Source organism: Astyanax mexicanus, chromosome 13 (assembly GCF_023375975.1).
Source record: "Astyanax mexicanus isolate ESR-SI-001 chromosome 13, AstMex3_surface, whole genome shotgun sequence".
Lineage (NCBI taxonomy): Eukaryota > Metazoa > Chordata > Actinopteri > Characiformes > Acestrorhamphidae > Astyanax > Astyanax mexicanus.
The window spans coordinates 49,693,478-49,709,991 of NC_064420.1; the positions used below are offsets into that span (position 1 = coordinate 49,693,478).

At 37.4% G+C, this 16,514-nt stretch overlaps 3 protein-coding genes across 7 annotated transcripts in view; 2 read left to right on the forward strand and 1 right to left on the reverse strand.

Annotated features, from left to right (window-relative positions):
* The window catches only part of LOC107196930 (transcription factor-like 5 protein), a 31,098-nt gene extending 30,087 nt beyond the window's left edge, over window positions 1-1,011 (forward strand). For all 4 annotated transcript variants that reach the window (XM_049463148.1, XM_022666458.2, XM_049463150.1 and 1 more), the window contains one exon: window positions 425-1,011. The gene's annotated coding sequence lies outside the window, so the exon portion shown is untranslated. The remainder of the gene's footprint in view (window positions 1-424) is intronic.
* Window positions 1-16,514, forward strand: part of LOC111191435 (suppressor of cytokine signaling 2) — a 202,678-nt gene that overhangs the window by 148,805 nt on the left and 37,359 nt on the right. The window lies entirely within an intron of this gene.
* col9a3 (collagen, type IX, alpha 3) overlaps window positions 1-16,514 on the reverse strand; it is a 56,058-nt gene that overhangs the window by 8,491 nt on the left and 31,053 nt on the right. For both annotated transcript variants that reach the window (XM_049463129.1, XM_049463131.1), the window contains 7 exons: window positions 15,839-15,892; window positions 9,592-9,645; window positions 9,352-9,423; window positions 7,675-7,710; window positions 6,490-6,534; window positions 5,365-5,397; window positions 437-583 (listed from right to left, as the gene is read on the reverse strand). In XM_049463129.1, coding sequence (XP_049319086.1) covers window positions 437-583; window positions 5,365-5,397; window positions 6,490-6,534; window positions 7,675-7,710; window positions 9,352-9,423; window positions 9,592-9,645; window positions 15,839-15,892 — 441 coding nt within the window. The remainder of the gene's footprint in view (window positions 1-436; window positions 584-5,364; window positions 5,398-6,489; window positions 6,535-7,674; window positions 7,711-9,351; window positions 9,424-9,591; window positions 9,646-15,838; window positions 15,893-16,514) is intronic.

Here is a 16,514-nt window from a genome sequence, read left to right on the forward strand (position 1 = left end):
AAACTAAGTCTCCTATTGCGCTTTTGTGCCCAGCACTGTGTGTAATGTGGTACTGTTACAAATTAACGATTAGTCGACAATGAAATTTGTAGTCGACATATTTAAACAATCGACATTGACGATTATATCGACTAATCGTTGCAGCCCTAGCATGCATAGAAGCAAAAAGACGCATGAATTCAGATTTGACCGTTCATATTCATGTCGCATGTCCGTGAATCGGATATATATATATGCGATTTAGGACCACATATAAAAGTGACTCATGGATGTGATCTGGATTTGGCGCATTTACACAGCCATGAAAAAATCTGATTTGAGTCAGTTCAGCCTGGTAATGTGAACGCACATTGAAACCTTGAATGAGGCTGAATATTATCATGTTTTTAGTGTCTGTCTGACTTTTTCTGTTTTTACTCCACAGTATTTTACTCACGGGAACACCAGGCTTTCCAGCGACACCAGGCAGACCTGGTTCTCCTTGGAATCCCATCAGACCAGGCTTTCCAGGAAGACCTCTAGCTCCGGTTTCTCCCTGTGGTCCCACAATTCCTTTAGGTCCCAGCTCACCACGCTTTCCAGACTGTGAACAGTAATGCAGGGGGGTTATTTTTAAGTTTAAGAGTTTAACAAATCACACAGGTAAACCCTGCGTAGTGCACAGGTCTAAAACTGTAAATAAAATTGGCAAACAACAGCAGATAAATAAGAATAAACCCACAAATGATTGTCATTAAATTAAAAATAATATCAGAATGAGTCACATTAAAATAATGGTCTGTTGTTGGATTTGTATTGGAAATGCATTGTGGAAAATGTAGTGGATGTGGAGTGTTGCTAAGGCTGCAGTAACTGTAGTCTTGTTTGTCCCCCTTCTCTCGTCTCTTTTGCTCTTGCTGCAGCTTGCAGAGAGTCTCGTACACTTGTGTTTGATTCATTCTTTATTCCATATCTCTCACTGTTCTCACCTTTGGATTAAAAACGACTGAAAATAAACAAGATTTTGTTCGATTCTCTGCCTTTGAAATGTTATTTCAAATAATCAAATTATGGTGAACTGAATAAGATGGGGATGATTGTGTTGTACATGCTAACATTTATATTTACCTAGTTAATGTGTTTTAATCTTGTTTTAAAGAAAAACAATTTAGTTTAGTTTTGTTAAATGAAATCAAAAACATTGTAGTCTACTTTAAGTTGACATTTTAGTCTAGTTTTAGTCAATGAAACCAAAAACATTTAGTCAGGTTTTGGTTAACAATACCAAAAACATTAGTTGAATTTAATCAGCAAAAAACATTTGTCTAGTTTTAGTCAGCGAAAAACATTTTAGTCTAGTTTCAGTTTAAGAAAAATATTTTTGTCTAGTTTTGGTTGACAAAACCAAAAATATTTTAGTTGAAGAAAACATTAGTTTTAGTCACCAAAAAACATTTGTCTAGTTTTAGTCAATGAAACCAAAAACATTTTAGTCTAGTTTTCTTCAAAGAATACCTTTTATTCTAGTTTTAGTGGAAGAAAAACGATTTAGTCTAAGTTCAGTCATAGAAAACTAACATTTAGTCAAGTTTTAGTCAATGAAACAAACATTTTAGTCTAGTTTAAGTAAACGGAAAAACTAGTCTAGTTTTAAGTTTCATTTGAGGACAAGTAAGTTGAATAAGAAGTATGTATGGCACATTTTTATGGTTTTCAGTAGGGGTGGGAATCGATTACTATCTCACGATTCGATTCGATTCCGATTTTGGGGGCCACGATTCGATTCAAAATCGATTTTTGATTCAAAACGATTTGATTTATAAAAATTTATTGAAAACTTATTGAAAAAAAAGCCTCCAAAATATACACTGGTCCTGGAGAAGGTAATGTGTTACAAAAACAATAAAATGTGCAGGAATGTGGGTCTTCAGTGACAGAGGAATCACTGGGATATCACAATGACGTTAATGAACAATAAATAAATAATAAATAACACTGATTTATTACCAGGCTACTAGCGGTGGTGTGTAGGTGACGCTGCTGGGCTGATGTGAGGATAGCAGTGGAGCGCTAAAGTTCAGGAGCAGCTGCTGATTAACTAGTTAATTTAAGGTCGTTGTATTTCTTCAGAAAGGGGGCAGGAGGTGGAGAAATTAATTCATATTGTCCATTCCTTAATTCCTCTGTGATGAGGAGCTGAAATTAGCTCTGATTAGCTTATTGTTATTTTTCCGTTCCGCCTTAAATGCTGCAGCCCGCTGCCACCTGTAGCGTTATTTAAGGTGGAACTGGAAAGTTAGCTAGTTAGCTAGCTAACAGAAACTGAAACTAACTACTAGCGATCTTTTTTATGCTTGTTATGAAGCATTCTGCCATAAAACATTAAAACTACACATTAATCTAATGTAATATAGTGCTTGTTCTGCCATCTTACCGGTAATTCTCATACACCTACGCTCTGTGTGGGTCTGACGGTAAGTTCAAACTGCAGCGGCCACGGTCGCTTTGGGCAGTGGGAGGCGGAGCGAAAAACGCTTCGTGCCGCTGCAGTGTGAACTTACCGTGAGGGGTAGGGCCAAGGGAAGAAATGGGATTGGACCTTAGAATCGATTTTGGGACATTTTAAATCGATTCTGAATCGTAGTAAATGAGAATCAAGATTCTTATGTGAATCGATTTTTTGGCACACCTCTAGTTTTCAGTGTATTAAACCTCGTCCTAGTTTTTGTTTAAGTATTATTTTTTATTTCTTGTCTCATTTTAGTCATTAAAAATTGGTTGTCAATGAATATTCTATGGCATAGTTTTCTTTAATGAAATTAACACTGGTGACAAGTCTGCTTGTACTGAACTGTGCTGTTTAAATGGTGGTAGTATAAATAGTTAGGGTCATTGAAAAATGAAGTATTTGAAGTTTAATTTAGTTGAATTTTTTTTACCTAATGTGATTCTATTGAAAGTTAAGAAGACTATAGCGACGGTATGAAGCTGTACTTTCAAGCCTAATATAAAAAGATGTGAAGGTCGTTCTTGGTGGCTAATTAGAGGAACAATAACAGAGCGATGCTACCAGACTACTGAGCCAGCGTCACTTACATCACAGCAGACTGGGTAATTACATTAATTGGGCGTTGAGGGTTTCCAGCCTCTCTCTCACTCTCTCTCTCTTTCTCTGGCTTACTCTCAGTCTCTCTCTCATTCTGTCCCTCTCTTTCTCTCTCTCTCTCTCATTCTCTCTCTCTCGCTCACTTACTCTCTCGTTTGCCCTGGAGAAATCATATTACAAAAGCTTAAGAAGGCATCCATTAAGATAATTAATCCAGTTTAACCTGGAATGCGCTTTTAAAACATGCGGAATTGGTTCATACTGAGCAGTTTAGCGCTGTAGCAGTGCTTTATTAGTGTGTGTGTGTGTGTAATAGAGAGGAAGGAGTCAGGTCAGAGGTCAAGTGCCGTTCAGGAACTAAATATCAAGGAAAAATTGAGCATCAAACTGAAATGAAGAGATATTTTTTATCATAACAGAACAGCAGAGTTCACTATGGGCTTTTTTTTTTTTCACTGAAAGGCCGAATGATTACTGACCCTGTATTCAAGTTTTTCACATCTTAAAACGTTTTTCTTGTGAGTGTGTTTGAGACCGCTCTCATCCAAACAGGAGGATTAGTTTCTCAGGGGGTTCTGGGTAATTTTCTCTTTTATGGGGTTTTTTTATCCTCTGTGATTTTATTCCCGTCCAGAACGATCATGTAGGTGTTTTTCTCAGACGTCCTCTGATAAATAAATTACAGGCTGAATTATCTACTGTTTTTCTCTGAACTCTTTTCGTGCTCCTCCGGTAATTTTAGTCCCGTCCGGACGCACATCTCTGAGTTTCGTCTCCTCGCCTATATATAAAATAGATATTTGTCCACTGCCGCACACCGTAGTTACACTTTGATCCACGTTAAAAACACAACAGCGAGTGGAAATGGAGGAGCTACTGAACGCTGCAATGTCATGTGACCGAGAAAAATGCCTAAAAACTTACTGATCCTCCTGTTTTTTCAATTGCAGTCCGGATGCAATTTTTTTCACAGACGTCCCCCTGAGAAACTAATCCCGTCCGGATAGGGCTTAAGTTGAGTATGGCTATATACTGTATTCATATAGAGCAATTAAGCAAAGTTGATTAATTTTGTACTCACTTTAAGTGTGTATTCTCCTTTGTAAAGATTCAGTAAAACAGTACTGCTTGCTCTTAAATGCATTTAGTTCACCTGTGTTTTTCTGACAAAATAAACCCTATTTTTGGAGTGTTTTCGTGATTTTACCTAGTGAAAAATTGTGTAATTAGTCACTGTGTGTTGCCGAACAGTAACACAGTGTGAAAGTCACAAGAACTGAAGGGTTTGCGATTAGAGCACAGACAGAAGGTGTTATCTTCTGAATTGTGCATCAGATCTAGATGTAAATACCTGGAAATAACAACTAAAATGTTGATCTTTTGTCTCATATTTATCTTTTAATATCAAACTCAAATGTTTCCAGAAAACAACATTTTAGTCTAGTTTTAGTCAACCAACATTTAGTCTAGTTTTAGTCAACATAAACAAATATTTTAGTTGGGTTTTAGTCGAAGATAAACATTTTAGTCTAGTTTTTTTTTTTTTTACTAAAACATTTTAGTCTAGTATAAGTCAACGAAAATAAATGTAGTCTTGTTTAAGTCAATGAACACACATTTTTTGTCTAGTTTTGGTCAACGAAAACAACATTTCATCTAGTTTAGTCGAATAATGTATGTATGGTGTATTTTTTATGGTTTTTAGTGTAATACATTTTGACCTAGTTTTCGTTTCATAAGTATTAATTTTTAAGTTCTTGTCTTATTTTAGTCATGAAAAATAGGGCGTCAAATAATGTTTTTCGTCATAGTTTTCATTAATGAAATGAATACTGCTGACAAGCCTATTTTGTACTTTCAATGTTTCTAACACTTTTAGAGGGCACTGTATCTGTTGTGCATATACAACATGCAAAGCACCAATCTATTGCGCCCCCTTGTGACGAATCTTCAGCCTGCTAAACCTGGGTGAGTGAATGAGTTAAAACTCCAGTTTTCGAGTTGCATTTTGAATGTGATTATTATTAATATCGTACAGTCAGCAAGCCCATGTTTGACTATGCTTTAGAAGAAGAATTAAAGAGTAAAGAGTTAAAAGGCAGAGTGTTTGTTCAGCAGTGGATGTTATTGATCAGCTTCCCGCTGAGAAGCTGCAGAAGGAGCCTGTAAACAGTAGCTGGTTTTAATGAGCTCTCAGCGTTAACCTTTCTCTCAGACACACTGGGGTCCGTCTCACTGTACTGGAACATCATTAATCAGGGGGGGGGATTAATACTCACCTCTCCTTTCTGTCCGGGAGGACCGAACGGACCCTGAAACAAAGAACAGAACAGTTCCATTTCTGTTTTTCAGACTTTATATTCAGTCTTAAGCCCAGTTTTCTAACTCATCTGTGCACACATCACTTATTCAGATAGGGAAACGTACAGGGGTTGGACAATGAAACTGAAACACCTGGTTTTAGAGCACAATAATTTATTGAGGTGACGGACAGTTCTGGTGGAAACAGGAGAGTTGAGGTGAACATTGAATTCTGCGTGATTTGATCAGCCGTGGTTTTATGTTTTTTGGATACAATCCGGGTTAGCACCCGAACATCCCTTTCAGACAGCTTCCTCTTACAGCATCCACAGTTAATCCTGTTGGATGTGGTTGGTTCTTCTTGGTGGTATGCTGACATTACCCTGGATACCGTGGCTCTTGATGCATCACAAAGACTTGCTGTCTTGGTCACAGATGCTCCAGCAAGACGTGCACCAACAATTTGTCCTCTTTTGAACTCTGGTATGTCACCCATAATGTTGTGTGCATTGCAATATTTAGAGCAGAACTGTGCTCTTACCCTGCTAATTGAACCTTCACACTCTGCTCTTACTGGTGCAATGTGCAATTAATGAAGATTGACCACCAGGCTGCTCCAATTTAGTCATGAAACCTAAAATCCCACACTAAAATGACAGGTGTTTCAGTTTCATTGTCCAACCCCTGTATACTATTACATATCAATAAAATTAAAATTATACGCTAATTATACTATATTGTACTAGCATTAGTTGATTTAAAGCATAAAATCCCCAACTTCCCAAATGAATCAATTGTTTAATAAACGTTCATTTTCACTAGGGAATACATTGAAGGTAACCCTCGTTTTTAATGCAGCCAAGCATTTTTAACTTAAATAACTAAAATAAGTAATTTTTTAAATTAAAATCAAGTATTTAATCAGGTACCGTAATTTTTGGACTAATGGGGCTCTAGATTATAAAACGCACCATCAGTGAACATCAATTTTCTGTTAGCAGCGCTATTTAGCCGCAGTTAGCAGCGCTAACCAGCAGTATAAACATTTGAACAAAGTGTATAGTGTATATATACAGAAATATAAGGGTTATTGATGAACATACCGTCTCTCCATTCTCTCCTGGAAGGCCATCACTTCCAGCCATACCCTATAAACAACAAACACAAAAAAACTAATACATTAAAATCAGATAATATCAATACATAACAGTAGTGGAACCCTGAAAGTTTGAAACACATTAAAACCAGTGTTTTGAATTGTAGATTAAAAGTGTTAAACAACCCAGATTATGTTTTATATTTTACATTCTTCAAAGTATCTCCTCTTGTTTAGATGATCAGTTTTGAACATCTCTGCTGGATTTTCTCAGTCAGTTTTATGAGGTAGAATCACCTGGAGTTCAGGCTTTCAGTTAACAGCTGTGCTGAACTCATCAAGAGTTAATTACTTGAATTTCTTGTCTCTTTATCCCAATCCGGATGGGATTAGTTTCTCAGGGGGTGCTGGCTTAATTTTTTCTTTAATGGGGGGTTTTTATCCTCTGTGATTTTATTCCCGTCCAGAACGATCATGTATGTGTTTTTCTCAGACGTCCTCTGAGATAAAAAAAATTACAGGCTGAATTATCTACTGTTTTTTGCTGAACTCACATTTTCACACCAGCGAGTGGAAATGGAGGAGCTACTGATGTTGTGATGATTCAAGATTCATGTGTCATGATGTCATGTGACCGAGAAAGCAGAGAAAAACTCACTGGTCCTCATGTTTTTTCAATTACAGTCCAGATGCAGGAGTTTTAGCACTGAGTAGAAGCGTGAAATATTTTACACAGACGTCCCCCTTAGAAAATAATCCCGTCCAGATAGAGCTATAATGTGTTTAAGAGCATCAGTTGTAAAGTAGTGAAGAGTTACAGTGAATGGCTCTATTTGAGTAATGTTCTAATCCAGATTATGGGAAGCAACAACTACTCAACTAAATAAAGAAACAAATTACTAAGAAATAATAAATGACAGCCAATCCGAAAAGAAAAAATTCAAGTACTTTAAAAGTGTCCTCAAGTGCAGTCACTGCAAAGACCATCATTAGAGTATTTTAGTTTGTTTAACACTGTTTTTAAGTTACTACATGATTCCTTATGTGTTCCTTCATAATCTGATAGATCACTTCACTATTCATTTACAAGAAGTTCAGGATTTTTTGTGGAATTACAAATGTTTACAAAAATTACAAATTTTAATATAATGGACAATTTTTTTTAATTGATTAGTAATTATACAAAACTCACAATGTCTCCTTTAGGTCCTGAAGCTCCTACTGGACCCTGAGAGAGAGAGGGAGAGAGAGGGGGAGAGAGAGAGAGAGAGAGAAAATATATAAATTAACAGCAACATGTTATTATTATAGAAATCAGTGGCAAGGTATAGGTGTATAGAGTGTGTGCATGTGGTTGTGTGTGTAGAGTGTGTGTGTGTGGTGCAGACGCTGCAGGCAGTATAAAGCCGGGCTTTGTTCTGGTCCGGCTGGGTGAAACAGTGCTGGGCTTTGTTGGTTCTCAGAGTTTCTCTGTGAGAACTTTACTCAGGGTCGACCTGCAGAGGAGGAACTGTGCCTTCCTCAGCTTCAGTGTGTGTGTATGTGTGTGTGTGTGTGTGTGTGTGTGTGTTTAGATACAGTGTGTGTGTGGTGGTGTAAAAATAGTAAAGAGAATCCCACTCTGTGTGTGTGTGTGTGTGTGATGTTGGAGTGTTTCTGGAACGTGATCTGATTTTATAATTTGAGTGATAATCTGATTAATCTTCTTCAGATTAAGTCTGGAGTTTAAGACGTGCCATTTGACCTGTGTGTCAGTTTTTGTGGATTCTCTGTTAGTGTTGGTTGGTGTCAGTGGGTTTGTTTCTTTGTAGTTGTTTATTAGTGTTTGTCTGTGTTTGGTTGTGTCTGTAGGTGTTCATCAGTATTTGCTTGTTATTGGTGTCTGCTGCCTTTCATAGCATGTCAGTGTTTTTGCTGTTGTGCCGGTCAGTGGTGTTGGTGTCAGTCAATGTTTTTAGTGTCAGTCAGTGTTCTTGCTGTCGGTGGTGTTGTGTCGGTCAGTGGTGTTGGTGTTGGTCAGTGTTTTTAGTGTCAGTGTTTTAAATGTCGGTCAGTGTTGAGGTTTGTCAAGTGTTTTTGGTGTCGAGTTGGTCAGTGTTTTTAGTCTTGGTGTCGATCAGTGTTTTTGGTGTTGGTCATTACTGAGGTTCGTCAGTGTTTTTAGTTTTGGTGTCAGTAATGAAGTTTGTCAGTGTTTTTGATGGTGAGTCGGTCAGTGGTGTTGGTCTCTGTGTTTTTAAGGATCGACAAATTGTTGGTCAATATTTGGGAGGTTTGTCAGTGTTTTGGTGTGAGTAATGAGGTCTCTCAGTGTTTTTGGTGGTGAGTCGGTCATTGTTTTTGGTGTTGGTCAGTGGTGTTGGTGTCAGTCAGTGTTTATAGTGTTGATGTTTGTCAGTATTTCTGGTGTCGTGTTGGTCAGTGGTGTTGGTAGCGTATGTTGGTGTTTGTCAGTGTTTTTGTTTAATATTGTTTGTTGGTGTTTTGTAAGTATTTGCCTTTGGCTGATTGATATTTTTGTCAGTGTTTTTAAGGTTTGTCAGTGTTTTTTGGTGTCGTGTCGGTGAGTGGTGTTCGTGTGAATCAGTGTCTTTGGTGTTGGTCAGTGTTTTTAGGTGTTGGTCAGTGTTTTTTGGTGTGAATCAGTGTTTTTGGTGTGCATCAGTGTCTTTGGTATTAGTCAGTATTTTTGGTGTTGGTCAGTGTTTTTTGGTGTTTCGTAAGTATTTGCCTTTGGCTAATTGATATTTTTAAACGTTTGAAAGTTTGGTCTGTCCGTGTTCATCATTGTGTTTCAGTGTTTGTCGGTGTTTATGGCTGGTGATAGTGTTTGTTTTGTCTGTATTTGTTCGAGTTTGTCCTCACTTACCCTCTCTCCAAATCCCCCCCTGAGTCCTGTAGGTCCTGGAAGTCCTGGGTCACCAAGGGCTCCTTTAATTCCCTGTTAAAGACAGTCAGAGTGATCCTCACTTTAAATACTTAACAGCAATATTCTCTCAGATTATAAACAATACAGAAAGAGCACCATAAAATAATAAACTATGGATATTACACAATTACAATATATAGATCTGGTTTCAGTGTCTTGTCATGTTCACTGGATGCTAACCTGAAATCCTTTTACTCCTTGAGGTCCAGCGTTTCCAACCAATCCGAGAGCTCCCTGTAAAACACCAGAACACCAGACTGAGACTAGTGGCCTAGTCCAATTTCACTCTTACTACAAAAATATATAAAAAATTACACATTTTACTTATAGTATAACAAATAATTCATAATATTCAATATTAATAAAATCAGATTTAATCATAATAATTCAATATCTATAATTTAGAGAATTACAAGTAAATACTACTTTCTAGTAGACACTAAATAGTTGATATAGTGGATATGGAATTACTCAGTAGGTACTAAATAATTCATAGTGGATACTGACTTATTTTTATTTTAATGGATAATAAATAAATCATAGTATACCCCAAATATTTCATAGTAGTAAATATATTTTTCAGTTTAAAGGGGACATATTATACCCCTTTTTATTTAGAATAGATCTATATGTTTTATACAAAACATGTTTATGAAATTCTTAACACAAAATAACTCTCACATATAGATAAAGATCTCATCAGCTCTATCCTTAATTTTCTTCAAAATCAATATCTATCTATTCAAGTATCTATCTATCTATCTATCTATCTATCTATCTATCTATCTATCTATCTATCTATCTATCTATCTATCTATCTATCTATCTTCCTACCAGTTGTTTAGTCCCTTTCAGAATGAGCCGTTAGGGTTTGCTTGTGCATAATGACAAAACAAGAACAAGCTAGTTCATGTGTAACTGCGTATAGTAGGTATAGATCCCTCCCTCAGACAAAGTCTGCTGGCTAATCCTGCTGTGTGCTGTTTAGGTTTCTTTAGCAGCAGAACAAAATGATGTTTCTTCAGCTGATCTAGTGGTTTGATGCAGGTTTACGTATTGTGAAGCAACACTGCTTCAAATCTTCAGAGTTTCTCTACAAAGTTCGCCAACAGATCTTTAGATCTTTTATCAGAATTAAATGACCTTTAAAAAAATTCTAAGTCAGATCTGATCTAGAGCCGTAATCCTCCTCCACGGCTAATTCTCTCTACTTCCTCTCGGAAACATCTCATCTCCCCTGCAGCGCTCTCCACTGTCCGAGAGATGCTCCAGCAGGATGCTCCGTGTCTCCTGGAGATACGCTCGTATCCTTGTGTTGCTTAGCAACACCTGACCCTCACCATCCCCTCGTCTCATGAGCAATCACAGTCTATTGTTTTATTTGGCTAAATAAGCGGGACGCTCGCGGAGGAACAGGCTGTTATTCCTCTCGCTGTGATTCATCTGAGCTCTGAAGCACAATCAGAAACAGGTTAGCGTGGAGGAGAGATCAGAATAGCCTCTCAGGGCTGGAGATATCGGCACTCGGGTCCCAGAATCCAGCACACCATCCCACATTTCCTCCTCGCCGCCAAAGATACGCGTAGAAACAAACTGCGTTAAAATAGATGATGGGATGACTTGAGATTTTAAAGTATTTCAGGTAGGAAAGGAAGAAAAAACTAATACTGAAGCTGTTCAAGTTCTCTACACCCAGGATTTGTCAGGGCTCTGCACAAAAGTATTAGGACACCTGACTGATTTCTCGGGTTGTTCTAAAACTTTGCATATTGCAATGCAAACAACATTATGTGGACATACCAGAGTTCAAAAGAGGACAAATTGTTGGTGCACGTCTTGCTGGAGCATCTGTGTCCAAGACAGCAAGTCTTTGTGATGCATCAAGAGCCACGGTATCCAGGGTAATGTCAGCGAGATACCACCAAGAAGGACCGACCACATCCAACAGGATTAACTGTGGAAGCTGTAAGAGGAAGCTGTCTGAAAGGGATGTTCGGGTGCTAACCCGGATTGTATCCAAAAAACATAAAACCACGGCTGATCAAATCACGCAGAATTCAATGTGCACCTCAACTCTCCTGTTTCCACCAGAACTGTCCGTCACCACAATCAATTATTGTGCTCTAAAACCAGGTGTTTCAGTTTCACTGTCCAACCCCTGTACATCAACTATAGAACAGCCCAGTTGCTAACACCAGAAAATACAAAAGTGATGGTTGTGGAACTGCAATAACAGTCTGAAAACTTCTCAGAAGCTTCTCATTCTGGGTAGTGCACCTCATGGTGAGAGCTTGTAGACTGCTAGACATGCCTCAACCATGCACTTACAGACATTTTACCCAGTTGAGAGACTTTAAGAGGGGGAACGTCATTGGACTAAATGGATAAGACACTGTGCGACTGCTGGAGATACGGAAAGAAATTTATTGTTTTAAAAATAGATGATGGAATGACTTGAGATTTCAAGTATTTTAGGTTGGAAAAGACTGTAATACTTAAGCAGTTCAAGTTCTCTACAGCCAGGATGTGTCAGAAAATTTTCTGGAATTGTTCTAAAACTTTTGACGGCAGAAATAGTATTACACATACGTGGATATCAACTATAAAAACAACCCAGTCCCTAAGCACCAAACACTAGAAAAGAGATGGTAGTAAAACTGCAATAACAGTCTGAAAACGTATCATTCTGGGTAGTGCACCTCATGGTGAGAGATCGTTGACTGCTAGACTCCTAGACATGCCTCTACGATGCACTCAGACACATTTTGCACAGTTGAGAGAATTTGATAGGGACAACATCATTGGACTAAATGGATAAGACACTGGGCGACGTTTCCTCCTTGATGCCAGAAATATGAAGAAATGGATTGCGTTAAAAAAATAGGTGATGGAATGACTTGAGATTTCAAGTCTTTCAGGTAGGGCTGGGCGATATGGAAAAAAATCTTATTACGATATAGTTTTTCATATCAGCCGATATCGATATGTATCACGATATAAATCAAATCACTTTCTGTTACACTTAAAGGTTTCTATTTTTACTCAGAAGTGACAGAATAAGGGAGTTATGGACAAAATCACTAGCAGGCTCAGAGCCTTGTGGACAGACACTAGGATGTTAACATCTTGCCAGGTGGGTACAGCTTTTAAATTAATTTTAAAAAGGGGACAAATATATAAACTAAAAAATATGTAAGACCCTTTACATTATATGTCTGTTTAATTTAAATTGCAATAACACTTTATTTATTTTTATAAAATTATATTTAATCAAAAGATCATTCCCCTCCCTGAATGCAGGCAACTACATAAAGCAAAATACAAGAGTATATCACAGTGTTCATTTTGACAGGTGATTTTGATACAGTCTTAGTCTTTTCACTAAAATGTATAATAGTTTTAGTTACATTTTAGTCTATCGGATATTATTAGTTTTAGTCAGATTTCAGTCTAGTTTAATTTTGGTCATATAAAAAGTATGTATTACATATGTTTTACTGTTTTTCTATTTTCTATTTGTTGTAATTTTAGATAATTTACTGCTTATGTTTTTTTTTAAATAAGAGCCTTTAGTTTTTTTTACATTTAAATTAAGCTAACATTTAAATATTTTAAAAAAAGTGGCCTATAATGGAGGTGGGAGGAATAAAGTCAAGTTTCTGAAATGATCCACTTCTACTGCAGTACAGATTTATACTAACATTACTGGCTTTCAGTAGACTAGACTTACATTACTTAAGTGTATTTAAAACTCCAGTTCAGTAACAGCAATGTTTAGCTCAGTTCAAATACAGCTAGACAGATTATATAATCTTCTGTATTTAGTAAAATATCCAGCATAACAGACTCTCTATCTGTTAAAAACTATAAAACACAAAGACAGAGGAGAATGCTGCCCTCAGGGTTTTCTAACAGAAACAGTGAGAGTTAGGAAAAAAGATGGAAAGTGCTTCCTTTCTGTGTGTTTATATACTAACCCCTCACTCGTGCTGAAGTTAACCTTAATTTACACGAAACGTGGATTAACACGGCTAACGTGCGTTACCCATTAGTTTATTAGAATGTAAAAAGCAGTGAAAGCATCTTAGCTAATGATGACAGATTGCACAGATCCCTTTTACACCTAAACATCGCTAACTTTAAACTGGAGACAAGCTAATCTAACTAGCAGCAAACAGAGCAGCGTTTACCTGCCTTCAGAAATCTGAACAAGCTCACCTCTCTAAATATCTTGGAGACGCATGCCTCATATTTAAAAGGTGAGTTTTCCAGTGTAGCGCCGCTGAATAGTATAAATGAAGTTTATCCAGTAAATGGGAGAGAAGGAGCCGCTATGTGAGGAGTTCAGAGTGGAGGGGCTCGGGGGGTGGGGCGGAGGGGGATGGTGGAGAGGGGAGGGGAGGGGTTGTACTGGGCTGAGCAGCAGTTCAGCGTGCTGCCTGGTCTCGTGCTGCGCCTTTTCACAACGCTACTTAAACGGGAAATAGAAAATTTAGTTTATCGAATTTCTCGTCCCGACTTATCGCGATATATAGTTTCCTCGATAACTATCGATATCGTTTTATCGCCCAGCACTACTTTCAGGTAGGAAAGAACTTCAATACTGAATCTGTTGAAAGTTCGTTTAAGCCAGGATTTTTCAGCCAATTTTTTGTGGGTTGTTCTAAAACTGTTCTAAAACTTTTGACCTGCAGTAGATACAGTATTATACATATATAGACATCAACGATGGAACAGCCCAGTCCTTTAGCAACACACTAGACACTCTAAACACTAGAAAAGTGATGGTAGTGAGACTGTTATAACAGTCTGAAAAAAATTCTGAAGCTTCTCATTCTGGGTAGTGTTCCTCATGGTGAGAGCTCGTTGACTGCTAGACATGCCTCAAGGATGCACTCATAGCGCACTCATTTTCCAACAACGTGGAACTGGCACCGCTCTGGTTCGCAAAGTTAATTTTGAACCGTTTGCAGTGTTTCTGCCAACAAAAGTAGGTACCGGAACCGCTGTGCAACGTCCCCTGTTGATGACGCATGGCGTGACATTTTGACGGCTCCACTAAAACTGGTGAAAGCATTCAAAAAACATTCTTTTGGTGGAAAAGCGCTCTTAAAGAAATTCTGCACAGTTGATGGACTTTAATGCCAAGCTTAGACTACACAGCATTTTAATTCCCCTGATGTTCACTATGTCAGATTAAGCAGTTATCCTTGTTTTGTGTCGTATTCAGAGAACTGGCAACTAGGGGTGGGCGATATGGCTCTAAAATAATATCACGATGTTTCAGGGTATTTTTGCGATAACGATATACTTGGCGATATAGGAAAACAGAAAAATAATTAATTCATTTCAGGAATATAGTATAATAGTATAACAGAATAATCATAATGTGGCAAAATAAATAATATAGCATAAAATAATATAATGCAGCAAAAAATATTGCAGAATATTTAGTGCATGAATATAAACTGCAAACTAAAACAACTATACAATAAATACACCTAAAGCTTCACAGTAAATAATAGACTACTTTTAAGACAGAACAGCCCTATTATCACAATATAGATTTTTAATATCATGATATTTCTGTGTCACGATATATTGTATATGATATAATATTGCCCACCCCTACTGGCAACACTACACATTAGTCACCGACCAATCATCGTCCACGTCCTTGCATGAGTTCATAGGTCATCACAGGGGAGGAGGATAGAATCTGACAATGACAACGACACAGAAATTCGGATCCGACGCAGGAAATCTGTCAGCTCTGACAAAATCGGGTCAAAATCGGGCTAAAATCGTGTAGTCCGATTCGGGCATAAAACTGGTGGAGAAGCACTATGGTTCTTACAAGCTCGAATTTACGAAAATAGTTTAAATGGTTTGGAAAAAAGCGCTCACAAAGACATTCTGCACAATTGAGGGATTTTACGAGGGGGTGCAACAGTGACATTCGGTCACCACTAGTAGTGATACGAGAGACAATATCAGCTCAGTGATCTGTGCAGATCATCCTGCAGATACATGTGTTCATCCTCTCATAGCAGGACTTCCAACTGATAGCAGCATTTTTTAGCAGGACAATGCTCACCCACACACAGCAAGGGTTTCCCATGAACGTATCCAACAGATTTATCACTAATCCAGCATTTATGGAGCAGCTGGGACTCTGCAGCTTCAGCTTTAACCAATACAAGTGTAGAGGAGCTACAGGATCTACAGGCCCAGCTGCAACAACATCTGTGGGTAAGTAAATGTGCTGCAGGATCCATACAGAACCTGTAGAACCTCCTCCAAACCCAACCCTCTCAATCTACCTATCTAATATCCAGCATAAAGGAACCAAAAGGGAACTAGAAGATCGTCCATTTTTGATTTAAGTTTGGTCTAGATGACCTTTTATGACCTTTTATATACTTACAACAACTCCTCTTGGTCCAGCTTCTCCTCTTTCTCCTGGAATACCGATGTCACCCTGTTAAAGGCATCAGAGATAACAAAGCTGAGTGAATACTGGCTATAAATTATCTCAGGAATAGCAGTTATTTAAAGATATAATCACTAATGTGGCTATCAAATGAATAATACAGTAAACATCTGCAATATTACACAATATGTAATAGTATGAAGGTCTAAATACCATTTAAACTCATTACATACTGTAGTATTACCTACAATACTGAGCAAACTATACAGAACAAGCTCTATTTTCTCAAAATTTGGGCATTTAATTCCAAAATCTGCACTTTTTGCTTTTGTAAAAAATCAAGCAAGTCATGAGCCAGCATTAGGTGTGACCGATATGGATCTAAAATAGTATCACAATATTTTTATAGTATTTTTACGACAACATACTACTGCTACAAAATAAAAGTCAAAGTTTCAAACATTTAGTAAAAAACAAGAAAAGAAATTCTGTATTTTTTTGTAAACCACAACAATTTATCTATGCAACTTGAAAAAAATATAGTAGAATATAAAATAAAATATAAAATATATTCAGAATATTTAGCTCAAGCATAAAATCTGCAGAATAAATAGTAGTAAATAGTAAAACAAACACAGAATACGGCTCTTTTTATGACAATATGGATTTT